The sequence below is a fragment of the Scyliorhinus torazame genome, chromosome 14 (genome assembly GCF_047496885.1).
Source record: "Scyliorhinus torazame isolate Kashiwa2021f chromosome 14, sScyTor2.1, whole genome shotgun sequence".
NCBI classification, from domain to species: domain Eukaryota; kingdom Metazoa; phylum Chordata; class Chondrichthyes; order Carcharhiniformes; family Scyliorhinidae; genus Scyliorhinus; species Scyliorhinus torazame.
Window position 1 is genome coordinate 222,289,210 of NC_092720.1, and position 26,910 is coordinate 222,316,119.

Here is a 26,910-nt window from a genome sequence, read left to right on the forward strand (position 1 = left end):
TGTAAACAGAGGAGACGCCCCACCTGTTAGAGCAGATAATGCAGGCTCTGGATTATAACCAGGGGCCAAACAGCAGCTTTGATTTTTTTTCCCTCTCTTATATTTCCAACAATCAACATTGCTGACGCCAGCAAAGCCCCGTCTCTGCCAGTGCAGACCAAACTTTTAACTCTTTCTTGACTCCAATGTGCATTTTTTTTTCTTTCCCCACAGCATAAAGGGAAAATCTCTTCCGGTTTCCTCGCCATCCTCCAAAGCCGGCACTGTCGGAGGTGCAGGCTTCGGAGAACCTGGTTCTCTCCTTCCGCAAGAGCTGATGGCGGTAATCTCACTGGACTAGTAATCCAGAGGCCCAGGCTAATGCTCTAGGGGCACGGGTTCAAAGCCTGTTTTAGCTGTGTCCTAGGCCCAACCATCTTCAGCTGCTTCATCAATGACCTCCCTTCCATCGCAAGGCCAGAAGTGGGGATGTTTGCGGATGTCTGCACAATGTTCAGCACCATTCGTGACTCCTCAGATAATGAAGCAGTCCGTGTCCAAATGCAGCACGACCGGGACAATATCCAGGCTCGGGGCTGACAAGTGTCCCTTTAAGAAATGTTTTTGTCTTATCACTTGGCTTCAGTGATGTCATTACGGCGGGCGGAGCTGGGCTGTGGCTCTGTGAGTTTTTAACTTTTATTTTGGGTTGGGAGCTGGGCTGTGGCTCTGAGTCTTACTTTCGCTTTGAGTTTGAACTGGTTTGTACTGTGCAGGTTGAAAAGAAGTGTTTCTCTACCTTCATTTTAAAGCCTGTTTCCAGATGACCTGATAACTTAAAAGAGATAATTGCTTTGTGAAAGGAATTCAAACCTGCTGTTTGGAACGGGAAACAGAGTATCAATAACAAGTCTAAAAGACAGTCAGAATGCCATGAGCTGGGCCACGCCCTTTATAAAAGGTTTTCGGTTTATAGGATCTTATTATTGAATTGGAACAGTTCAAGGGGGGGAATTTATTAAGGGTTATACATAGATTACTGGAGTTGAGTGGGGTCTTCATGTTTGTAGTTGATAAAAATGCTGTGTATTTATAAAAATGGTAACTAAATTAGTAGAATAAAGTTTGTTTTTTTGATTAAAAGCATCTCAGACCTCTGTTGACTAACACCTGAGAGGCACGGCCTTGCGCTCACCCTAACCAAAATCTATAAACAGTTAGAGGTCAGGTGAACTCCATGATATACCTTGGAGTTTTCTAAACCCTGGCCCATAACACGAGTGGCAAGCCACATCCGTGCCGCACAAGGGCCGTGGGATGACCATCTCTGACAAGGCCACAGCTGGGGGTTTTGTGCACAGTTCTGGCCACCACATTAAGGAAGGACGCCATTGCTCTGGAGAGAGAGAGAGCAGGGGAGATTTACAAGAATGTTGCCAAGGGTTTGAGAATTGCAGTTGTGAGGGGAGAACGAATCGGCCTCAGAACGGAGGCCTTGTTTCCCCTAGCTGAGGAGTCAATTCCCAGGGGGTCATGGATTTAAGGTGTGTGGTAGAAGGATTAGAGACAGAAACCCTCATCTCATTTCAAAGGGACCTGGATCTACACCTAAAGTGCTGCAAAGCTATGGATTTGGAAGGGGGGGTTTGAATGGGAGTTACTTATTCTCAGCTGGCATAGACGCGATGGGCTGAAAGGCCTCGTTCAGCGCCAGCAACTTTCTACTGTTCTATGTTGCTAAGAAATTTAACCATCTCCCTATTACTTTCAATGTCATGACCATCCCCCCACCCACTATCACCATCCTGGGGCTTAACATTGCCCAGAAACTGAACTGGGCTGAACCATATAAATACTGTGGCTGCAAACGCAGATCAGAGGCCAGGAATCATGCGGAGGGTAACTCATATCATAAAATTAACAGTGCAGAAGGAGGCCATTCGGCCCATCGAGTCTCCACCGGCGCTTGGAAAGAGCACCCTACCCAAGCCCACACCCACATCCTATCCCCGTAACCCTTTGAGTTGCGGACATTGAGGGCAATTTTAGCGTGGCCAATCCACCTAACCTGCACGTCTTTGGACTGTGGGAGGAAACCGGAGCACCCGGAGGAAACCCACGCAGACACGGGGGAGAACGTGCAGACTCCGCACAGACAGTCACCCGAGGAGGGGATCGAAGCTGGGACCCTGGAACTGTGAAGCGACAGTGCTAACCACTGTGCTACCGTGCCCACCCCCCCTCAAGCCTGTTCACCATCTGCAAGGCACAAGAGCAGAAAATGAAGTAATTGGTCTAATCGGGCTCTGTAACTACCACTTAGTAAAGGCATCTGCATCTCAGTAATATAGATAAGAGAGGTAACTTGCGCTGTCATGTTGTGCAGCTAGCCCTGACTGCAATTACTGGAGTTTGGAGACTGAGGGAGTTTGGGAAGTCAGAGACTCGGAGGGTTTTACAGCACAAAACGTGGCCCTTCGCCCCATCGGGACTGTACTTGCCGTCAAGCACCCAGCTGTTCTCACCCTATTTTTCAGCATCAGCATTTTCAGAAAGAAAGTAGGTGCCCTTTCTTGCTCTTTTTCGTTGTCTATCTTTGGCTGCCTGGAGGACAGTAGGAGTTGTAATCTGCATGGGAGGGCTGGGTTTGAACCATTCCAAGAGTAACACCATAGGAGAAATATAAAGCCTTTGGTTGATGGGATATTGTTGTTCGGGAAGTGCTTTAAGCAGATGAAAATTTGAAAAACGCATTCTGTTCAAAAGAAGTAACTGCTTAGACTACATGAAGGAACGCAAGCATTAGGGAGATAAAGCCAAGGCCAGGTAAAATAAAGGAGAGGAAAAGTAGACAAAATTAGTATAAAGTTAACGTAAGGGAAGTAAATGTAAGCCATGACGGGGCAAAACAGTCGAGTGGAATGCGTGTCCTGTAATATGTGGGAAGCTATGGGGGTTAGCGGTGTCCTAGACGACTGCATGGTGCAGGGAGTTCCACCAGCCACAGAAACTTGAGCTCGGGGTATCGGAGTTTGAGAAGTGGCGGGGGTCACTGTGGTGCATCCACGAGGCCGAGAACCACGCGGTTAGCACATTCTTAGAGGTGGTCACACCGCAGCCTGGAGGCAGGAAGGGAATGGGTGACTGCCGGGCAGTCTAAGCGAACCAGGTAGGTAGTGCAGTGGCCCCCTGGGTGGGGTGCCGCTCATCAATCTGTTTTCCGTTTTGAATGCTGGTGAGGGCGGTAGTTCCTCGGAGGAGTGGAGTTAGCACTAATATTGCAGCACCCTGGTGCCAGGGTTAAGGAAGTCATTGGAAGGGTGATCACCCAAAGGTGTTGGTCCACATTGGTATCAATGACTTAGGTCGGAAAGGTGATGAGGTCCTGAAAGCAGACTTTAGGGAGCCAGGAAGGAGATTGAGAAACAGAGCATCTATAGCAGTAATCTCCGGATTACTCCCAGTCCCACGTCAAGTGGGGATCGGAACAGGAGAACTGAGTGACTGAACACATGGCTGGAACGAGCAAGAGAAGGGGATTGGAAATAAATGAGTGACTCTGAAAGACAGAAGAAGCACAGGTCAAAAAGTGGACAGCACAAGTGATGGGCAACACGATGGCGCAGTGGTTAGCACTGGGGCTGCGGCGCTGCGGACCCGGGTTCGAATCCCGGCCCTGGGTCACTGTCCGTGTGGAGTTTGCACATTCTCCCCGTGTCTGCGTGGGTTTCGCCCCCACAACCCAAAGATGTGCAGGTTAAGTGGATTGGCCATGATAAATTTGCCTCTGAGGGTGGGTTGCAGGAATAGGGCGGGGGATTGGGCCTAGGTAGGGTGGTTTTTCCAAGGGCTGGTGCAGACTCAATGGGTCGAATGGCCTCCTTCTGCACTGTATGGATTCTATGCAAATACAAGGAGCATAGTAAATAAAGCTGATGAGCTGAGGGCACGTGTGGACACTTGGCAGTGTGATGTCATCGCTACCATGGAAACGGGAGGTGCAAAAATGGCAGCTCAAAATCCCGGGACAAAGAGTTTCCAGACAGGATTGGGAGGGGGGATAAAAAAAGGTGGGGGGTGTGGCATTATTGGCTAACGAATCAAATATATCTGCGATGAGCGATGTGAGAGAAATGAGGCATCAAACGAGGCCATATGGGTTGAGCTCACAAATAAAAAAGGGGCAGCCACACTTCAGGGCGAGTACTCTAAACACTCCCCCCCCCCCCCCCCCCCCCGTCGCCCATCAAATAGTGGAAGGGAATTAGAAGAGCAAAAAGGGTGGGGTGTCGCAGTGGTTATCACTGCTGTCTCATAGTGCCAGGGACCCGGGTTCAATTCCGACCTTGTGGAGTCTGCACGTTCTCCCCGTGTCTGCGTGGGTTTCCTCCGGGTGCTCCGGCTTCCTCCCAAAGATGTGCAGGTTAGGTGGACTGGACATGCTAAAATTGCCCCTTAGTGTCCAAAACGTTTAGGAGGGGTTATTGGGTTAAGGGGTAGGGTGGAAGTGAGGGCTTAGATGGGTCAGTGCAGACTCGATGGGCCAAATGGCCTCCTTCTGCACTGTATGTTCTCGGCCACTCGGTCCATCGAGTCTGCTCCATCATTCAATCATGACTGATATTTTCTCATCCCCATTCCTGCCTTCTCCCCATAACCCCTGATCCCCTTATTAATCAAGAACCTATCTATCTCTGTCTTAAAGACACTCGGTGATTTGGCCTCCACAGCCTTCTGCGGCAAAGAGTTCCACAGATTCACCACCCTCTGGCTGAAGAAATTCCTCCTCTTCTCTGTTTTAAAGGATCGTCCCTTCAGTCTGAGGTTGTGTCCTCTGCTTCTAGTTTTTCCTACAAGTGGAAACATCCTCTCCACGTCTACTCTATCCAGGCCTCGCAGTATCCTGTAAGTTTCAATAAGATCCTCTCTCATCCTTCTAAACTCCAACGAGTACAGACCCAGATTCCTCAAACGTTCCTCATACGACAAGCACTTCATTCCAGGGATTATTCTTGTGAACCTCCTCTGGACCCTCTCCAAGGCCAGCACATCCTTGTGAAATATGGTGGGAAACCCCTGACGGACCGATCCCTGGAGGTTTCATCACTTGACCTCCCGCTTCCACTGAACGCGGGCGTGGCCATCCTCACGATTCCGACCATTCCATCCCAGCGCACTCTGGGGTAGCGAGTTCCACAAATTCACAACCCTTCGAGAGAAGTAATTTCTCCTCATCGCGGTTTTAAACCTGCCACCCCTCATCCTAAGACTATGACCTCTCGTTCTAGATTTCCCCAAGAGAGTTAGCATCCGCTCCACGTCTACATTATTGTTATAACCTGCCTACTTACGATTGGCTGGGGACTAATGACTATCCCACAATCCTATGGGAGTATGAACTTCCCCAATGAGGGGGGGGCGGAGAAACTCCTAGTATAAATAAGCTGGCCAGTTCAGGAACCAGCAGGAAGGAGAAGGTAGCAAGGGAAGTTACGGCTACTGTTATGTATATATTGTTATAGTAAATAAACGTTATTATTTTGTATCCTTAAAACTCGTGCTGGATTCTTCGTGGCCCTTACAAAACTGGCGACGAGAATGGGATAGAGACGCTGACATGACGGAGGCAGCAGACTCTGACTCCGAGATGGAGACACAGGATGAATCAGAGGGGGAATCCTCGGGTCCACGGGCCGTGGATGTACAACCGCGCCGTTCATCACGGAAGCGCCGGTCTCCGTCTCGTTACACGCCGCCTGATCCAGCGCCGCGTGCAAATGGCGTCCGGCCTGCGGCCAAACGAGTTTGACGCCTTCCTTCGCCAGGGTCTTCGGTGGATTCCTTGGACTTTGGGGGGGGGAGGGATGTTATAACCTGCCTACTTACGATTGGCTGGGGACTAATGACTATCCCACAATCCTATGGGAGTATGAACTTCCCCAATGAGGGGGGCGGAGAAACTCCTAGTATAAATAAGCTGGCCAGTTCAGGAACCAGCAGGAAGGAGAAGGTAGCAAGGGAAGTAACTGCTACTGTTATGAATATATTGTTATAGTAGATAAACGTTATTATTTTGTATCCTTAAAACTCGTGCTGGATTCTTCGTGGCCCTCACAAAAATTGTCAATACCTTTTATCATCTTATACACCTCAATTAGATCTCCCCTCGGTCTTCTGAACTCGAATAACTGTAGCGGCTTGACAGCCGGACCGCGAGGTGGATTTTAAAAATATTATTACTGGTTCCAATATTTTTCATATTGTCACGGTTTATTTTGAGACCAACTTCCATGAGCCAACTTAGAATCTCAGAATCCCGACAGCACAGAAGGCCATTCTGCCCATCGGTATGCACTGGCCCTCTGAAGGAGCACCCCTTCCAGGCCCACGCCCCTATCCTATCCCTACAACCAATAATGTCACCTAACCTTTTGGACACTAAGGGGCTATTTATCACGGCCAATCCACCGAACCTGCACATCTTTGGACTGTGGGAGGAAACCGGAGCACCCGGAGGAAACCCACGCAGACACGGGGAGAACGTGCAGACTCCGCACAGACAGTGACCCAAGGCCGGAATCGAACCCGGGTCCCTGGCGCTGTCGAGGCAGCAGTGCTAACTGCTGTGCCACCGTGCCGCTTAAGTTAGGAACAAGCTCCTTTTGTGAATTTGATTTTGGCATTCAAATTTACCCAGCAATGGAATACGAGCATAGGAAATAGAGGCAGGAGTGAGCCCCTCAAACCTGCTCCATCGCACAATAAGATCACGCCTGATGTGGTGGTGTTTCGAATTCTGCATTGGCAGCTACCCCTCCCGATAGTCTTTGATCCTCTTTCCCAAAAAGAATCTATCTCCCTCTGCCTTAAAATATTCAAAGAGCCCCACCCTCCCGGCTCCACTGCGTCCTGAGGCAGAGAGTTCCAAAGTCATACAACCCTCAGACATTCGGCGGGATTCTCCGCCCCGCCCCGCCACATTCCTGCCCCGGCCCGCCGGCGGGATTCTCCGTTACAGCGGCCGGCCAATGGGGTTTCCCATTGTGGGGCGGCCCCACGGCGTCGGGAAACCCCCGGGCGCCGGCAAAACAGAGACTCCCGCCGGCGGAGAATCTCCTTCTCTCTATCGGCCTGTCAGGGCAATGCCTAATTTTAAAACCATGCCCCCGAGTTCTGGACTCGCCCATCCTTTCCACGCCCACATTGGCAATACAATTCAGGATCTTATAAACTTCAATCAAGTCACCCCTGTCGTGTTAGGTACACTGGTCTAACACTGGCTGCAACTGGATGCAGCTTAGATCAGAAAGATACTCCAGACCTTGATGTTAGTTCAGTCAGATTTATTGAACTAATAGCACAGTTAGCACAGTTCTCTGTGAGTTCGACTCTCTGCTAACCTAAGTGTGGTTACTCTGTCTGACTGAACCAGACTAGCTCTTAGCCACGTGGTGGAGGTGTGAGATTGGAACAACACCCTTGACTGACTCTCCAGATGTTCATCAGTGGAAAGAGGTGGAGTGTGAGTGCCTCGTCTCTTTAATAGTCAGATCCCACCCCTGAGTGTCCTGCCTGCTTATTGGTCATGTCCTGTTCTCTGTGTCCATTAGCTGCTTGTCTGTATATCATTATGTGTGTGTCTGCATATCACGACAACCCCCTCACGCTTCTAAATCCCAGTGGAAACAAGCCCCGGTCTGTCCTCATCAAACACCCCGTTCATTCCAGGTATCAATGCAGTAAACCTCCTCTGAACCGCCTCCAACACGTTTACATCCTTCCTGAGAATGCTGTAACGACTGTGCATAAATGACCTGAGCCCCCTCGGGAGCCAAGTCTTATGCAGCAGACTGATATAAACTGATGGCTTGCTGACCATATTCTAGCTGCTCCACTCAAAAATAAAATCACAGAAACAGAGAAAAAGGAGCAGGAGGAGGCCGTTTGGCCTTTGCAGCCTGTTCCACCATTCAGTATGACCGCGGCTGATCCTCTATATCAACGTCACACTCCCCGCGCTCTCCCCATACCCCTTGGCGCCGATAGAGTCTGGAAATCTGTCCATTTCCTTCTTAAGTGTATTCAGTAACTTGACCTCCGCAGCCTTCTAATCGAGAATTCCGTAGGTTCAGCACCCTCTGAGTGAAGAAAGTTCTCCTTATCTCAGCATCTAAATGGCCGATCCATATCCCTGAGATTGTGACCCCTTGTTCGAGACTCCCCCACCCCCAGCCAGAGGAAACACCATCCCTGTATCCAGTCTGTCCGTCCTGTCAGAATCTTACACGTTTCAATGAGATCCCCGCTCATTCTTCTAAACCCCAGGGAAAACAGGCCCAGTCGACCCAATCTGTCCTCAAACGACAATCCTGCCATCCCAGGAATCAGTCTGGTGAGCAAGTGGAACTGAGGCTACAAAAAGGTCAGCCATGATCTTATTGAATTGCGGAGTCGGTTCAAGGGGCCTGATGGCTTACTCCTGCTCCTGGTTCTTAAGTTCTTATGAATCTTCTCTGCATTTCCTCCCTGGTAAATATATTCTTTCTGGCCTCTGAACCGGCTCACAATACTCCAGGTGTGACCTCACCCAGGCCCTGTACAGCTATAGTAAGACATCCCTGCTCCTGCACTCAAATCCTCTTGCGGTGAAGGACAACATACCATTGGCGTTCCTAACTGCTTGCTGTAGCTGCGTGCTTGCTTTCAGTGACTGGTGTGCTGGGACACCCAGGTCCCTCTGCACATCAACATTTCCCAATCTATTACAATTTAAATAATACTCTATTGTGTTTCTTCATCCGAAGTGGATAACCTCCTATTAATCCACGTTTTACTGCATTTGCCATGTATTTGTGCACTCACTCAACTTGTCTAAATCAACTTCAAGCCTCTTAACATCCTCCTCGCCACTCACATTCTCACCAAGTTTCGTGTCATCAGCAAACTTGGAAACATAGGGCCAGATTCTCCGATTCTGAGCGAAATGCGGAGGGTCTGTGGCACTATACGTGAAAATCCTGTGACCGATCCTGCGACCAGTGAGGGGCGAGCAGCCACGTAAAACAGCCGCTTCCACGCCATAAACGTCCGGAAAATTGCCGGGTCCGTGGCTGCGCACGCACACGGTGATGACCTGCAGCGGTCGCCCCGTAAAACATGGCGCCAGCCGTGCACGGTCCTGACCTGCCAGATGGTGCGCCCCTGGACACCCCCTGGTCACCCCCCCACCAGTCCCCCCAACTCGTGGAAGCCCCCGTGACCAATGGCACGGCTCCCGCCTGACTGTGGCGGTGCCGACGCAGCCCACAGCCGCCACGCCGGGTTCCCGACCGCTGAGACCACACGTCAACCGCGCGGTCGGGAACTCGGCCCATTGAGGGCGGAGCATCGGGAGAGGGCCTTCAGGTGTCGCCCTGAGGACATCCCAACGGCGTGTGGCGCGTGACGCAATTACAGAGGGGGCGGAGCATACAAAACCTGCGTCAAATAGGCGCCGCCCCCGATTTCGCCATCAAAAGAGATTCTCCGCCCGATCACCGATTACAAAATCGGCGTTGGGAACGAAGAATCCCGTCCATTACGTTTGGTTCCCTCATCTAAATCATTGATCTATATTGTGACTAGCTGGGGCCCAAGCACTGGTTCCTGTGTCACCCCACTACTCACTGCCTGCCATTTATTCCTACTCCCTATCTTGTGTCTGTTGACTTTTGTGTATTCATAGTTTTTCAAGTGTTTTCTCACTAGCAGTGGACCAGGAGCACTTTAAGAGACCGATGACATGATGTCATCGATCGGCAGTTTGCGTGGCAGTGTAACATCGCTGCCTGTGGTGTTAACATCTTCTGAATGAAGCTCATTTGAACCCCAGAGACTTAATTTTAAAACCATCACACAAAAACTGCAGACGAGGTAGGTGAACAGCGTTTGTTGACATTTGAAATAAAGTCGAGGAACCGAAAAGTCATTGAGGAATCGCAAGAAAACAACTTTGGGAAGATGCTCACCATGTGCTCTGCCCAAAACGGCAGAGGTTAGATATTTGGTCCAAGCGGACAAAATTGCCACGGATATAGAAAACATTTCACCTCCTGAGGAGTCTGGTGCAGACGGAAAAGTCAGTCATGAAAACCTATAATGAAATAGTGGAAATGTTGCACGTGTCATGTGAGTGTCCCTTCAAGAAAGGTTTTTGTCTTATCACATGGCTTCAGTGATGTCATTTTGTGGGTGGAGCTGGGCTGTAGTCGTGTGAGGTTTTTACTTTCACTTTCAGTTTTGACTGCTGTGGACTACAGACAGAGAAAATAAGTGTTTTGGCCTGTCTCTCACTATTTCCATTTTAAAGAGTGGTTCCAGAAAAAAGCCCATTGATTATAGCTACCTGCTTAAAAGATAGAGTTTGCTTTCCGGAGGGGGTTTAAACCTGCTGGTGAGACGGGGTCAGAATCTCAGGAAAAGCCAGTCTTATTCAAGTGAGACTGCAGAATGCTGGGCCACGCCCTTAAAAAGGGGTTTTGGTTTATGGGATTTTGTTTTTGAATTGGAACAGTTAAGGGGGAATTCATTAAGTGTTATACATAGATTACTGTAGCTGTGTGGGGTGTATTTATGTTTGTAATTGATTAAAATTCTTGCTGTGTAGTTATATATATGTTAACTAAGTTCTTAGAATAAAGCTGGTTTTGATTAAAGTGTCTAGGAAGTCTCTTGTGCTCATCCCAGCCAAATTCAACAGAAAGGTTGTCGGTCAGGTGGACTTCATAATATACTTTGGAGTTTCTAAGCCCTGGCTCATAACACTATTCACCAAAACCTTTAGTCATCACAGAAAGGTTTAAGTTTCTTAAGCACAACCAAGAAGAAGGTGAATCGATTACACAGTTTGTAGCTACCTTGAAAAGATCGGCTGAACACTGCGAATTTGGGGTTCTGTTAAGCAATACCATCAGAGATGGATTAGTCTGCGGTTTAAGGAGCGAAGCTATTCAAAACCGGTTGTTAACCGAAAGCAATCCAACCTTAAAGAAAGCTTTGAGAGTTGCTGTATCCATGGAATTAGAAGTCAAAGAAGCTCAAGTTGAGTTTGAGCACAAGAATTCGCAAGATGTCGGCTGAAACTTGAAGTTAGGGCAGCATGGTAGCACAAGTGGTTAGCACTGTTGCTTCACAGCACCAGGGTCCCGGGTTCGATTCCTGGCTTGGGTCACTGTCTGTGCGGGATCTGCACGTTCTCCCCGTGTCTGCGTGGGTTTCCCCCGGGTGCTCCGATTTCCTCCCCCAGTCCAAAGTCGTGCAGGTTAGGTGGAGTGGCCATGATAAATTGCCCTTAGTGTCCAAAAGAAGGGTTAGGTTAGGAGGGGTTATTGGGTTACGGGGATAGGGTGGAAGTGAGGGCTTAAGTGGGTCGGTGCAGTCTCGATGGGCCGAATGGCCTCCTTCTGCACTGTATGTTCTATGTTCCGTAAGTGTGCAAAAATGAGCACTCTGCAGCAAATTGTTGGCGCAAAGACGTCACGTGCAGGAATTGTGGCTGAAAAAGCCTCATCGAATGCGCCTGTGGGGGAAAGAAACAAGCTTCAGGCAAAAGTTGCAAAAAGCAAGAGCTGAATAAATCAAATGGGAAAATGAATAAAGGAAAAGGTGCCTGCATGGTACAAAAAGGGACATGAGAAGGAACTCGATTCGCAGTCTGAAGATAAACTGTCATTAAATTTAGTGGATCTTGCTGGGATCAGATTGTTATTGGGTCACGCCGGGAGGATGACCGTGGACGACGTCGAGCCGAAGACACCTGAGGTTGCAGCAAGCACAGAAGCCTGCGGTTTGCCTAACAACCTCAGGGACGGAATGGTGGCTCAGCGGCTAGCACCGCTGCCTCACAGCTCCAGGGATGAGGGCTCGATTCCGGCCTCGGGCGACTGTCGGTGCGGAGTCTGCCATTTCCCCCCCCCCCGTGTCTGCGTGGGTTTCCTCCGGGAGCTCCGGTTTCCTCCCACAGTCCAAAGATGTGCAGGTTAGGTGTATTGGCCGTGTTAAATTGCAATTAGTGTCCAGGGATGTGCAGGTTAGGTGGATTGGCCGTGTTAAATTGCAATTAGTGTCCAGGGATGTGCAGGTTAGGTGGATTGGCCGTGTTAAACTGTCCCTTAGTGTCCAGGGATGTACGGGTTAGGTGGATTGACCGTGATGAATTGTGTCCTTAGTGTCCAGGGATGTGCAGGTTAGGTGGATTGGCCGTGATAAATTGTCCCTTAGTGTCCAGGGATGTACGGGTTAGGTGGATTGGCCGTGATAAATAGTCCCTTAGTGTCCAGGGATGTACAGGTTAGGTGGATTGGCCGTGATAAATTGTCCCTTAGTGTCCAGGGATGTGCAGGTTAGGTGGATTGGCCGTGATAAATTGTCCCTTAGTGTCCAGGGATGTGCAGGTTAGGTGGATTGACCATGTTAAATTGTCCCTTAGTGTCCAGGGATGTACAGGTTAGGTGGATTGGCCGTGATAAATTGTCCCTTAGTGTCCAGGGATGTACAGGTTAGGTGGATTGACCATGTTAAATTGTCCCTTAGTGTCCAGGGATGTACAGGTTAGGTGGATTGGCCGTGATAAATTGTCCCTTAGTGTCCAGGGATGTACAGGTTAGGTGGATTGGCCGTGATAAATTGTCCCTTAGTGTCCAGGGATGTACAGGTTAGGTGGATTGGCCGTGATAAATTGTCCCTTAGTGTCCAGGGATGTGCAGGTTAGGTGGATTGGCCGTGATAAATTGTCCCTTAGTGCCCAGGGATGTACAGGTTAGGTGGATTGGCCGTGCTGAATTGTCCCTTAGTGCCCAGGGGTGTGCAGGTTAGGTTAAGGGGTTATACGAATAGGGTGGGGAAGTAGGCTTGGCTGGAATGTTCTTTCAGAGGGTCGGTGCAACTCGATGGGCCGAATGGCTTCCTTCTGCACTGTAGGGATTCAATGAATCTACGAATACAACCCTCAGAGAATGACGGCCTCTGAAGTATTGACTGTTGTTGTTGAGTGATCATTCATGTTGCTAATTGATTGTTATGTTATATTGTGTCAGGAACCTTTGATTTAAAGGGGGAGGAAAATGATGTGTATTCATGGTATTTTTTACTGTTTCCCTCACTAGCAGCCTTGCCGTGGAACAGGGGCACTTTAAGGGACTGATCGCGTGACATTATTTGTGCAGGCAAACGGAGAGTCTAACATCTCCTGAATAAAGCCCTACATTTGTTTGAACCTCTGGGGCCTGCAGGCTTACATTTAAAACCACCACACTCACCAATTCTCAACCCATGCCAATATATCGCCCCCAATCCCATGAGCTTTAATTTTACACACAAGCCTCTCGTGTGGTACTTTTATCAAAAGCTTTCTGAAATTCCAAATACACCACATCCACCTGCTCACCAATATCTAGTCCACCATTTACGTCCACAAAAAAACTCCAGGACAAGCATTGTCTAGACTGTTTGTTGTGATTTGTTTTGACTCACCTGTCATGACCCAGGATTCCCCCCAGGGTTAAAGGTCAGATAATAAAAAGGCTGGAAACATGTGTATTGACAATAATTTATATAAATACAGTAATAAATAGATCAACGCCTGATTGGACAAAAAAAGGTTATTGCATATAAGCTGGACCTTTCAAAGGTCAAAGTTGAGATCTAGGCAACGTCAGTGGTTCATTAAAAAGAAAGATCTGTCCGAAAGAGGAATATTGTTTGAATTCGTCCCAGTTAGTCCCCTATTCTGCTCATCTTCCTCACTCCGAGTGGGGTAAGACTGAGAAATCGTTCACCCCAGTCTCTCGGGAACCATGTAATGCTGGAATGTCAAAGGGAAGAAGGGGTCGCAGTCAGGTGGTCCTGCCTTTGTCAAGCTGGGACAGCGGTGGGCTAGATGGTGCGGGAGTCCTCGGAGCTGGCATTCGGGTGGCCTTGTTCCCGGGTCTCCGTCAGCTGCTTGATCAGAGAAGCTTTCTCCTGCTCTAAGGCGGAGATGCGTTTGCTCTTCACGGACAACTCCTGTTGGGACGACATAAACGGGATTGAAATCCAAAGTGTTTAACATAAAGCAGTGACTGACCGACCGACCGACCAGTCAACTCTCACACCTGCTAACGGTTTGAGAAAATTGTGAGGGTGACCCTCTGGGCTTGGTGGGGATCTCTCTCTCGATCTCTCTCTCTCCCTCTCTCTCCGTCTCTCTCCCTTTCTCTCCGTCTCTCTCTCTCTCTCTCTCTTTCCCTCTCTCTCTCTCCCTCTCTCTCTCTCCGTCTCTCTCCCTCTCTCTCCGTCTCTCTCTCCGTCTCTCTCTCCCTCTCTCTCTCTCTCCCTCTCTCCTCTCTCTCCATCTCTCTCTCTCTCCCTCTCTCTCTCCCTCCTCTCTCTTTCTCTCTCTCTCCCACTCTCTCTCTCTCTCTCTCTCTCTCTCTTTCCTTCCCTCCCTCTTCTTCTCTCTTTCTCTCTCTCCCTCTCTCTTTCTCCCACACTCTCTCTCCCTCTCTCTCTCTCTCCCCTCTCTCCCTCTCTCTCCATCTCTCTCTCTCTCCCCGTCTCTCTCCCTCTCTCTCTCCCTCCCTCTCTCTTTCTCTCTCTCTCCCACTCTCTCTCCCTCTCTCTCTTTCCTTCCCTCCCTCTTCTTCTCTCTTTCTCTCTCTCCCTCTCTCTTTCTCCCACACTCTCTCTCCCTCTCTCTCTCTCTCCCCACTCTCTCTCTCTCTCTCTCTCCCTCTCTCTCTCTCCCTCTTCTTCTCTCTCTCTCCCACTCTCTCTCTCTCCCTCTCTCTCTCTCTCCCTCTCTCTCTCTCCGTGCCAGAGGATTGTGGTCCCATTCCGCAGGCGTGGGCCGGAATTCTGCGGTCGTTGTGATTCACTTTTCCTGCCAGCAACGCAGCCCCGCCCACAGGTTTCCCCGCGGCATGGGGTGGTCACGATGGGAAATCCCACCGGCAATCGGCGGGAAGATAGAATCCCACCGCCAGCGGGCACGGCGCACCACCGAGAAACACGCGGCTGGCGGACCGGAGAGTAAAGGTCATCGAGCAGTTCCAGCACGAACGTGGGCCATTCGGCCGACCGTGCTTGTTCTGGCTATCTGCGTGTGAATTGGCGGATGTGAGTTGAGGTGTGGGGGGGGCGGGGGGGGGGGGGGGGGGGGGGGGGGGGGGGGGAATGTTCTCTCTGGTGCCCCGAGCAGACTGAGTTTGAATCGTGCGGAGGCGAGGAATCATCCGTCAGATGATACTCACAGCGATACTCCGGTCCCGACCTGCCGAATTCCCGATGCCATGGTTCTAACCACGCCTGGCCGGTCGGGACGTTCACGTGGCTGAGTCCGCCATGGCAGTCGGCGCGGCCGCCAGAGGCCACCGCTGCGCGCATGCCGGACTCGGAACCGGAACCGCCGGGGCCCCCGTATCCGCAGCCAAAGCAGCTGGAAGCTCCCCGGGTCCCGGCCAGCCCCCAGCAGGGAGGCGAATTTATTTTGTTTAGGCAAGGCTGGAGTGAAACGCCAACGTTGTTACGCTGGCGCGGGGGCACAGCCCCGTTTTTGGGGAATCCAGTCCCTGCTCCTTTGTCTGGACTGGTGAGGGACCCAGAGGCAACTCAGGGAGGAACCATCGGTCTCAGGGTCTGTGGTCGAAGAAGCCACTTTCAGCTGGCAGAGCTCTCGAATGCATAGAATAACGACAGTGCAGGAGGAGGCCATTCAGCCCATCGAGTCTGCACCGACCCTCCAGAAAGATCATCCTACCTAGGCCCATTTACCCCCCACCCCACTATCACTGCAATCCCAACCAATCCTTGGACACTAAGGGGCAATTTAGCATGGCCAATCCACCTAACCCGCACATCTTTGGACTGTGGGAGGAAACCGGGGCACCCGGAGGAAACCCACGCCCACACGGGGAGAACGTGCAGACTCCACAGAAACACTGTGAGGCAGCAGAGCTAGCACTGTCCCTCCCTGAACGTCTCCCGCCTCTCTCTACCTCCTGTTGGGCGCTCTGTGACACCTCGCGAGAGGCAAGGGTCTCGCACAGAGGGCCCTTCCTAGTCAGGGTGTCAGAGTTCTGACCCACCCCCTCCTATGTGGCCCAGGATCACATTTCCCCATCACCACCGTCCCTGTGAAACACCTTGTGACTTATTACTAACCCATAAGGCGTTGCACGAAGGCAAGTTGTTGTTGTTGTTGCCTCAACGCACCTAGCTCAGCTGGTCCACCTCACCCCCCCCCCCTACAACCCGCCAAGCCAGACAGTTGTCGGTTCAAGCCCCACCCCAGAGCATCAAAGGTACGGAAGGCCCAGCTCGATCCCTTCGCTGCCTTCTTTCCCCTCCCTCAAATCCCTGGGGCCTGCGAGGGGCCAGTGAAACGTACCTTGGTCAACAGATGGTTCTGTTCCTTCAGGGAGCTGATTGGCTGCCTCTGGAAGCCCATCACCTTCAGGGGAGATCCAAAACCGTTGACGTGGTGACGGTGGTGAGCAAATGGCAGCTGCAAGCAAACGAGGGTGGCGGGTCAGGGGTTAGAAGCCGCGGGGCAAAGGTCAGAACCCAAACCGCGGCCTTGCCTGGAGGGCCAATCCCCCCTGCACCCCCGAGAGGTGCGACGGGAATCTGGCGCTTGGGAATCCACGGAAAGTGGCCGTTGCCGGTGAGGCCAGACTTTATTGCCCATTCGTCACAGCCCTTGAGAAGGTGGGAGGGAATCGCCCGCCATCTTGAATACAACTAAGTGGCCATTTCAGAGGGCAGTTATGAGACAACCACATTACGGGGGGGGCGGGGGGGGGGGGGAGTCTGGAGTCATATGTAGGCCAGACCTTCAGCGATGGAATGAGTCAGAACATCTGTCACACTGTAACATAGGTGACCTGGAGGAAAACTAGCTCCATTGGACTTTGGAGCTTTATTTCCCATTGAGCGTTGGGAGATGTCATCATCAAATATATTTAACGCTGTGTTATGCAGGGTCGGGGTGTGGTTGGGGGGGGGGGGGGTGCGGCTGTGGGTTGCACATGGAAGGGAAGTTCAGGCAGCACTCAGATCGGGCCACCAGCTTATTGAGTGGCGGAGCAGGAGTGGGCTGGATGGACTCCTGCATTAATTCTCGGTGAGGACGGAAACCTCCTGTGGAGCATGAGGGGGGGGGGGGGGGAGATTTCCTTCCCTGGAACCAGCGATTTATTTATTTTTGAACCGAAATCCAATGATTTTCTTGGCCAGCTTTACTGAGACAGGCTTGAATCGCTCCAGCTTCTGCTTAGGCCACAGCTGGAGCACTGCGCGCAGCTGTGGTCACCGCATTGCAGGGAGGGTGCGATTGCGCTGGAGAGGGTGCAGAGATTTACCAGGATGCTGCCTGGGCTGGAGGCTCTGAGCTACGAGGAGATTGGAGAGGCTGGGCCTGGTTTCCCTTGGAGAGGGGACCTGATCGAGGTGCGTGGATTATGAGGGGCATCGGATTGGGTGGATAGGAAGGCACTTTTTCCATTAGTAGAGGGATCAATAACCAGGGGGCAGATTTAAGGTAAGAGCTAAAAGACTAAGAGGGAGTTGAGGAGAAACTTTTTCAGCCAGAGGCAGGAGGGAGTGTGGAACCACGGCCTGAGAGGGTGGTTGGTTCAGAAACCCTGGTCACATTTAACAAGTATTTAGATATTCACTTGGGCTGTCGTAACCTCCAGGACTGTGGGCCAAGAGCTGGAAAATGGGATTTGTGCGGTCAGATCTTTGTGGGCCGGTGTGCCCACGATGGGCCGAATGGCTTCCTTCTGTGCTGCAAACGTTCAGAAATCTGTATAATTAACTGCATTTAAATTCCCCAACTGAGATTTGAACTTATCGTTCAGTAATGTAACCCTTCAATTGGAGGCAGTGCCTAGTGGGGTACCGCAGGGATCGGTGCTGGGACCTCAGCTATTCACAATATATATCAATGATTTAGATGAGGGAACAAAATGTCATATCTCCAAATTTGCAGCTGACACCAAGTTGGGGGGGGGAGGGTGAGCTGTGAGGAGGATGCAGAGATCCTTCAGTGTGAGTTGGACAAGTTGAGTGAGTGGGCAAGCGGATGGCAGATGCAGTTTAATGTGGATAAATGTGAGGTTATTCACTTTGGTAGCAACATGTAGAAGGCAGACTATTATCTGAATGGCCATAAATGAGGAGAGGGGACTGTGCAACGAGACCTGGGTGTCCCCGTGCAACAGTCACTGAAGGTAAACATGCAGAGACAGCAGTCGGTAAAGAAGGCTAATGGTATGCTGGCCTTAATTGCGAGATGTGGAGATGCCGGCGTTGGACTGGGGTGAGCACAGTACGAAGTCTTACAACACCAGGTTAAAGTCCAACAGGTTTGTTTCGAATCACTGGCTTTCGGAGCGCTGCTCCTTCCTCAGGTGGGGTTTCATTGCAAGAGGATTCGAGTACAGGAGTGGGGATGTTTTGCTGCGTGTGATGAATGATGAACGGTTACTATAACACTGTACCCTTGTCATCATGTAAGGTGATGTCCCCTTTAAGACCGGTCTTGGAACCCTGGGGAACTCCGCCTCCGGCTCCGCCCATCTGTGAGCCGTATATAAAGGGCCGCCTTGTGGGCAGTGCAGCAGTTAGCACACGTCTCGGCTCGAGCCTAGTTCTTAGTCTAATAAAGCCTTCTTTACTGTTTACACTCTAAGTGTCGTTATTGAGGGTACCACACTGCAATTGTACAGGGCCTTGGTGAGGCCACACCTGGAGGATTGTGGGCAGTTTTGGTCTCCTTCTCTGAGGAAGGATGTTCTTGCTCTCGAGGGAGAGCAGCGAGGGTTTACCAGACTGAATCCTGGGATGGCGAGACTGACGGACGAGGAGAGATTGACGAGGTTGGGATTGTATTGGCTGGCGTTAAGGAGAATGAGGGGGGAATCTCATAGAGACTATAAAATTCTAACAGGAGTGGACAGGGTAGATGCAGGAAGGATATTCCCGATGGTGGAGGGTGTCCGGAACCAGGGGTCACAGTCTGAGAAAATAGGGTGGACCATTTAGCAGAGAGATGGGAAGACATTTCTTCACCAAGAGAGGGGTGAGCCTGTGGAATTCACTACCACAGAAAGTAGTTGAGGCCAAAACATGTGTTTGCAAGAAGAAGTTAGATCCAGCTCTTGGGGCTAAGGGGATCAAAGGGTGTGGGGAAGCCGGAATCAGGCTAAAGACTTGGATGATTAACCATAATCTTGGTGAATGGAGGAGCGGGCTCGAAGGGCCGAATGGCCTCCTCCTGCTCCTATTTTCCATGTGTACAATGGGTCTGGTTCCCTCCCTCTCCACTCAGTAGCAATCATGTGCTGCCGAGGGGCAAGTGGTGGAGGGGGTCTCCTCTCCCTTCCACCCCTCCGCCCCAACCCCCAATCACCCACCCCGTCCCCACAGGCGTGCGCACCCCGGTGGATGCAGGGCCATCTCAACCGCCGCGTTGCCCATTCTTCACATCGACCAACCTTGCCAGAGGAGGCGATGAGGTCACCGAGGCAGCAATTCACTTCCTGGATCCTAGCCAGCAGAAGGAAGGCTCGATTCTGGAGCGGGTCAGCGACGTAATCCTGGAATAAGAGGGTAAGAGGGTGAGAAAAAGAAACTGGTAGGTGGGGGGGGGGGGGGGGGGGGGGGGGCGGAAAATGAAATGTTCATGGGTTGGGGGGCTCAGTGGTTAGCACTGCTGCCTCACAGCGCCAGGATCCCGGGTCCAATTCCGGCCTTGGGTCACTGTCTGTGCGGAGTCTGCACGTTCTCCCCGTGTCTGCGTGGGTTTCCTCCGGGTGCTCCGGTTTCCTCCCACAGTCCAAAGATGTGCAGGTTAGGTGGATTGGCCACGATCAATTGCCCTTAGTGTCCAAAGGGTGTGCAGGGTAGAGCGGGGGAGTGGGCTCAGGGTGGGCCTAAAGGCCTCCTCCTGCACCGGGCCTAACTCACCTTGTCTCCGAAGCCCTGCCTGACGTGTTTTTGCCTCTGCTGCACAGCCTGGATTTGCTGACGGTACCAGTCCCGTGCCCGCTCCACCACCTCCAACCCGTGCAAGAGGGCGTCTCGCTCTCGCTCCAGCTCCTTCATCTGCTTCAACTATGGCCAGACAAAGAGCATAAACGTCACTCCATGTGCCAGCTTGTAACACACATGCCCGTTTTATCCATACTGCCCGCCTATTTCGAGAATGTTAACTTTCTCCAAGTGACTTTTGTCGCAACACAGTTTAGAAATTCTAATCCTGATGAACTAGGAGTCGGAGGAGCCATTCGGCCCCTCTAACCGGCCCCGCCACTCAATACGATCGCGCCAGATCTGTTTGTGTTTCGAATTCCACATCCCCCAGCCACCCCGGATAACCTTGAATCCCCTCGGCCAAAAGGAATCTATCTCCCTCGGACCTAAAAATATTCACAGACCCTCCGACAAGGCAGAGAGCTCCAAAGTTTCACAACCCACAGAAAATATTTCTCCTTCCGGGTGGCAGGTAAGGCACTATAGAAATGCAGTTCAATTTAATCAATTTCCGAGTCTCTCCTTGCCGACGTAGCAAAGTCAACATGCCTCACTCTCACCACAAACCAAGGACATTTTGGTTCCAGTCTTGCATGCATAAACTAGACTGATGCTCCCTGTTCATCACTGAGGGAGTATCACACTGTTAGAGGGTCAGTACTGAGGGAGTGCTGCACTGTCAGAGGGTCAGTACAGAGGGAGTGCTGCACTGTTAGATGGTCAGTACTGAGGGAGTGCTGCACTGTCAGAGGGTCAGTACTGAGGGAGTGCTGCACTGTCAGAGGGTCAGTACTGAGGGAGTGCTGCACTGTCAGAGGGTCAGTACTGAGGGAGTGCTGCACTGTCAGAGGGTCAGTACTGAGGGAGTGCCGCACTGTCAGAGGGTCAGTACTGAGGGAGTGCCGCACTGTCAGAGGGTCAGTACTGAGGGAGTGCCGCACTGTCAGAGGGTCAGTACTGAGGGAGTGCCGCACTGTCAGAGGGTCAGTACTGAGGGAGTGCCGCACTGTCAGAGGGTCAGTACTGAGGGAGTGCCGCACTGTCAGAGGGTCAGTACTGAGGGAGTGCTGCACTGTCAGAGGGTCAGTACTGAGCGAGTGCTGCACTGTCAGAGGGTCAGTACTGAGGGAGAGCTGCACTGTCAGAGGGGTCAGTACTGAGGGAGTGCCGCACTGTCAGAGGGTCAGTACTGAGGGAGTGCTGAACTGTCAGAGGGTCAGTACTGAGGGAGTGCTGCACTGTCAGAGGGTCAGTACTGAGGGAGTGCCGCACTGTCAGAGGGTCGGTACTGAGGGAGTGCCGCACTGTCAGAGGGTCGGTACGGAGGGAGTGCTGCACTGTCAGAGGGTCAGTCCTGAGGGAGTGCCGCACTGTCAGAGGGTCAGTACTGAGGGAGTGCCGCACTGTCAGAGGGTCAGTACTGAGGGAGTGCTGCATTGTCAGAGGGTCAGGACTGAGGGAGTGCCGCACTGTCAGAGGGTCAGTACTGAGGGAGTGCCGCATTGTCAGAGGGTCAGTACTGAGGGAGTGCCGCACTCTCTGAGGGAGAGCTGCACTGTCAGAGGATCAGTACTGAGGGAGTGCTGCACTGTCAGAGTGTCAGTACTGAGGGAGTGCCGCACTGTCAGAGGGTCAGTACTGAGGGAGTGCCGCACTGTCACTGTCAGAGGGTCAGTACTGAGCGAGTGCCGCACTGTCAGAGGGTCGGTACTGAGGGAGTGCCGCACTGTCAGAGGGTCAGTACTGAGGGAGTGCTGCACTGTCAGAGGGTCAGTACTGGTGGAGCGCTGCACTGTCAGAGGGTCAGTACTGAGGGAGTGCTGCACTGTCAGAGTGGTCAGTACTGAGGGAGTGCCGCACTGTCAGAGGGTCAGTACTGAGGGAGTGCCGCACTGTCAGAGGGTCAGTACTGAGGGAGCGCCGCACTGTCAGAGGGTCAGTACTGAGGGAGTGCTGCACTGTCAGAGGGTCAGTACTGAGGGAGTGTCGCACTGTCAGAGGGTCGGTACTGAGGGAGTGCCGCACTGTCAGAGGGTCAGTACTGAGTGAGTGCTGCACTGTCAGAGGGTCAGTACTGAGGGAGTGCTGCACTGTCAGAGGGTCAGTACTGAGGGAGGGAGGCACGATCAGAGGGTCAGTACTGAGGGAGTGCTGCACTGTTAGAGGGTCAGTACTGAGGGAGTGCTGCACTGTCAGAGGGTCAGTACTGAGGGAGGGAGGCACGATCAGAGGGTCAGTACTGAGGGACTGCTGCACTGTCAGAGGGTCAGTACTGAGGGAGTGCTGCACTGCAGAGGGTCAGTACTGATGGAGTGCTGTACTGTCAGAGGGTCAGTACTGAGGGAGAGCTTCACTTCTCTTGTCAATAATAATAATAATCTTGATTATTGTCACGAGTAGGCTTACATTAACACCGCAGTGAAGTTGCTGTGAAAAGCCCCTAGTCGCCACACTCCGGCACCTGTTCAGGTACACAGAGGGAGAATTCAGAATGTCCAATCCACCTAACCTGCACATCTTTGGGACTGTGGGAGGAAACCGGAGCACCCGGAGGAAACCCACGCAGACACGTGGAGAACGTGCAGACTCCGCACAGACAGTAACCCGAGCCGGGAATTGAACCAGGCACCCTGGCACCCTGAAGCAACAGTGCTAACCACTGTGCTTCCGTTGCTGGTGTAAGAAGAAGACCGTGTCGACTGTGGGTCTGTGAAGCTGCCCCTGTAGCTGCAGTATACACTGAGCCTCCAGAGGGCAGCAGTACTGCACATCGAAAGGAGCTTTGACTGTTCATTGACTGTCGATGTGGTGATAATTAACTGCGAGGAAAGCCTTCCTTCAGTCTGGTTCATGACTTATTCAGTTCTCAATGCTGTTCCCCCTTGCAAGTGTATCCAACTGAGGGCATGAATTGCCCAGATCCCCCTCTTCAATGCTCAGAAGGAGTTTGGTTAGAACAGCGACTGGGGTCTATTGTGTGAAAGCACTTTAAACTCGTGGCTGGCAGCTATGGTGCTATAGAAATGCAGCTCAGTCAAATCAATTTCCCGAGTCTCTCATTGCCCACGTAGCGGTGTCAACACGCCTCACTCTCACCACAAGCCAAGAACATTTTGGTTCAAGTCCCACTCCAGACACTTGCATGCGTAAACTAGGCTGTGCATTACTGAGGGAGTGCCGCACTGTCAGAGGGTCAGTACTGAGGGAGTGCCGCACTGTCAGAGGGTCAGTCCTGAGGGAGTGCCGCACTGTCGGAGGGTCAGTCCTGAGGGAGTGCCGCACTGTCAGAGAGTCAATACTGAGGAAGTGCTGCACTGTCAGAGGGTCAGTACTGAGGGAGTGCCGCATTGTCAGAGGGTCCGTACTGAGGGAGTGCCGCACTGTCAGAGGGTCAGTACTGAGGGAGTGCTGCACTGTCAGAGGGTCCGTACTGAGGGAGTGCCGCACTGTCAGAGGGTCAGTACTGAGGGAGTGCTGCACTGTCAGAGGGTCAGTACTGAGGGAGTGCCGCACTGTCAGAGGGTCAGTACTGAGGGAGTGCCGCATTGTCAGAGGGTCAGTCCTGAGGGAGTGCCGCACTGTCAGAGGGTCAGTACTGAGGGAGTGCCGGCACTGTCAGAGGGTCAGTACGGAGGGAGTAGTGCCGCACTGTCAGAGGGTCAGCACTGAGGGAGTGCCGCATTGTCAGAGGGTCAGTACTGAGGGAGTGCCGCACTGTCAGAGGGTCAGTACTGAGAGAGTGCTGCACTGTCAGAGGGTCAGTACTGAGGGAGTGCCGCACTGTTAGAGGGTCAGTACTGAGGGGAGTGCTGCACTGTCAGAGGGTCAGTACTGAGGGAGGGAGGCACGATCAGAGGGTCAGTACTGAGGGAGTGCTGCACTGTTAGAGGGTCAGTACTGAGGGAGTGCTGCACTGTCAGAGGGTCAGTACTGAGGGAGGGAGGCACGATCAGAGGGTCAGTACTGAGGGAGTGCTGCACTGTCAGAGGGTCAGTACTGAGGGAGTGCTGCACTGCAGAGGGTCAGTACTGAGGGAGTGCTGCACTGTCAGAGCGTCAGTACTGAGGGAGTGCCGCACTGTCAGAGGGTCAGTACTGAGGGAGTGCTGCAATGTCAGAGGGTCAGTCCTGAGAGAGTGCTGCACTGTCAGAGGGCCAGTACTGAGGGAGTGCTGCACTGTCAGAGGGTCAGTACTGAGGGAGTGCCGCACTGTCAGAGGGTCAGTACTGAGGGAGTGCTGAACTGTCAGAGGGTCAGTACTGAGGGAGTGCCGCACTGTCAGAGGGTCAGTACTGAGGGAGCGCTGCACTGTCAGAGGGTCAGTACTGAGGGAGTGCTGAACTGTCAGAGGATCAGTACTGAGGGAGTGCTGCACTGTCAGAGGGTTAGTACTGAGGGAGTGCTGCACTGTCAGAGGGTCAGTACTGAGGGAGTGCTGCACTGCAGAGGGTCAGTATTGAGGGAGTGCTGCACTGTCAGAGGGTCAGTACTGAGGGAGTGCTGCAGTGTCGGAGGGTCAATACTGAGGGAGTGCTGCACTGTCGGAGGGTCAATACTGAGGTGAGTGCTGCACTGTCAGAGGGTCAGTACTGAGGGAGCGCCGCACTGTCAGAGGGTCAGTACTGAGGGAGTGCCGCACTGTCAGGGGGTCAGTACTGAGGGAGTGCTGCACTGTCAGAGGGTCAGTACTGAGGGAGTGCCGCACTGTCAGAGGGTCAGTACTGAGGGAGTGCTGCACTGTCAGAGTGTCAGTACTGAGGGAGTGCCGCACTGTCTGAGGCTCAGTATTGAAGGTGTATTGCATTGTTGGAGGGACAAGAATGAGAATTTGTGGCACTGTTGAACGGCAGTACGAGGAATTGCTGCAGTGTCGGAGCGATAATGCTGAGGGAACGCTGTACTGTTGGTGGTGCTATTTCTCGGATAAATACCGTCATGACTGGGAAATATATCGGCCGTTCCTTCAGTGCGGCCGAGTCCAAATCCTGGAGCTCCCTCACTAACAGCACGGTGGGTGTACCTACACCTCAGGGACTGCAGCGGCTTCAAGACGGCAGCTCAGCACCACCTTGTCAAGGGGCAATTAGGGACGGACAATAAATGCTGGTCTAGCCTCCCATGAATGAATAAAGCAACTGATTGGGTGCAAATAGAAAGACCAATTTCTTCTGATTGGGGAGTACAAGATGAGGGCCAGTTCCTTCAAATCAGGAGAGAAATCAGCAGGAATCTTTTTCAACTGAAGGAATCTGGAATCCTCTCTGCTAATGGCTGTGACTGAGATTGCTAAATGTCCTTCTTTAGCTGAAGAGTATTGAGGAACATGGAAAGAAGGCAGGCAAACAGAGTTGACTGAAGTAAATGACAGCCTCGCCTTGAGAGGCCTCCATTTTGTTCCTTCAAAGACACTTACGAATTTGGGCCAAGAGTCAGCCAATCAGACAACAGCTCTGAAAGCCTTAAACAAACTCCAATATTAATTCGCTGGCGGATGTTTGGTCCTGTCAGGCTGAACTCATCTCCCATCACCGTGGCAACCTTCATCCGAATGACCTCTGCACATCTGAGGCTTCTCAAGTCCCCACAGGCCCAACTTGTGTCGGTGACAGATTACCGATGCTCATTTGATTCTGAGGCATCTTTCCCGTCCTTTGTTCGATGGCGGAGTCAGACAGAGAGAGAGAGAATGAGAGAGTGTTGGGGTGAGGGTGGGGGAGGGGGTGGTGGTGCTGGGGGTGGTTCTGTGGAGGATGTCCTTGCATAGCAACTGTCACTGTGCAGCTGCCTCCCATCCCCCCGGACCTCATTAGGATTCAGTCTAATTAGCAGCCGACATCACGGACCCTGTTTCCCAGGGTGCCTCATCCAGGATACCCCTCGGGAACCGTAGACCAACACCACTTGCCTGAAGGCGCTGGATATCCCCGTGTGCCCCCCCCCCCCCCCCCCCCCCCACCCAGCCCCAAGGAGATCTTGCTTTCAAAGGAGCTTCCCATGTCGGCCATTCCCCTGTCCTTGTTCAATTGTCCCAGTAACCTTTTGCTGCACAGCGCGGCTGCAGGGGTGAGGGCTCGTCGAGCAGATTAATCAGGGAGGGGGGGGGGGGTTCGGTGGTGGGGTGGCGGTTGGGTGGGGGTGGTACATAGGTTAATGAAAATAGACGATGATGACAGAGTGAGCGGGGTAACGCGAGAGAGAGCAGAGCATTGGGGGATAGGAGGGAAATGGAGAAAGAGGGTAACAGGGAAAGAGGGTAATAGGGGAAACAGGGTAATGGGGAACTGGGTAATGGGGGAAAACAGGGTAATGGGGAAGAGGGTAATGGGGAAACAGGGTAATGGGGGAACAGGGTAATGGGGAAAGAAGGGTAATGGGGGAACAGGGTAACGGGGGAAACAGGGTAACGGGGAAACAGGGTAATGGGGAAACAGGGTAATGGGGAAAGAAGGTAATGGGGAAAGAGGGTAATAGGGGAAACAGGGTAATGGGGAACTGGGTAATGGAGTAAACAGAGTAATGGGGAAACAGGGTAATGTGGAAACAGGGTAATGGGGGAACAGGGTAATGGGGAAAGAAGGTAATGTGGAAACAGGGTAATGGGGGAACAGGGTAATGGGGAACTGGGTAATGGAGTAAACAGAGTAATGGGGAAACAGGGTAATGTGGAAACAGGGTAATGGGGGAACAGGGTAATGGGGAAAGAAGGTAATGTGGAAACAGGGTAATGGGGGAACAGGGTAATGGGGAACTGGGTAATGGAGGTAAACAGAGTAATGGGGAAACAGGGTAATGTGGAAACAGGGTAATGGGGGGAACAGGGTAATGGGAGAACAGGGTAATGTGGAAACAGGGTAATGGGGGAACAGGGTAATGGGGGAA

General features: G+C 52.1%; 1 protein-coding gene across 1 annotated transcript in view; it reads right to left on the reverse strand.

Moving 5' to 3' along the window:
* Nucleotides 1-13,552: 13,552 nt before the first annotated feature.
* Nucleotides 13,553-26,910, reverse strand: part of LOC140390566 (suppressor APC domain-containing protein 2-like) — a 69,302-nt gene continuing 55,944 nt past the window's right edge. The window contains 4 exon segments of the mRNA XM_072475746.1: nt 13,553-14,019; nt 16,382-16,498; nt 19,494-19,595; nt 19,966-20,112. Of these exon segments, the coding sequence (XP_072331847.1) occupies nt 13,891-14,019; nt 16,382-16,498; nt 19,494-19,595; nt 19,966-20,112 (495 nt within the window). The 3' untranslated portion in view covers nt 13,553-13,890.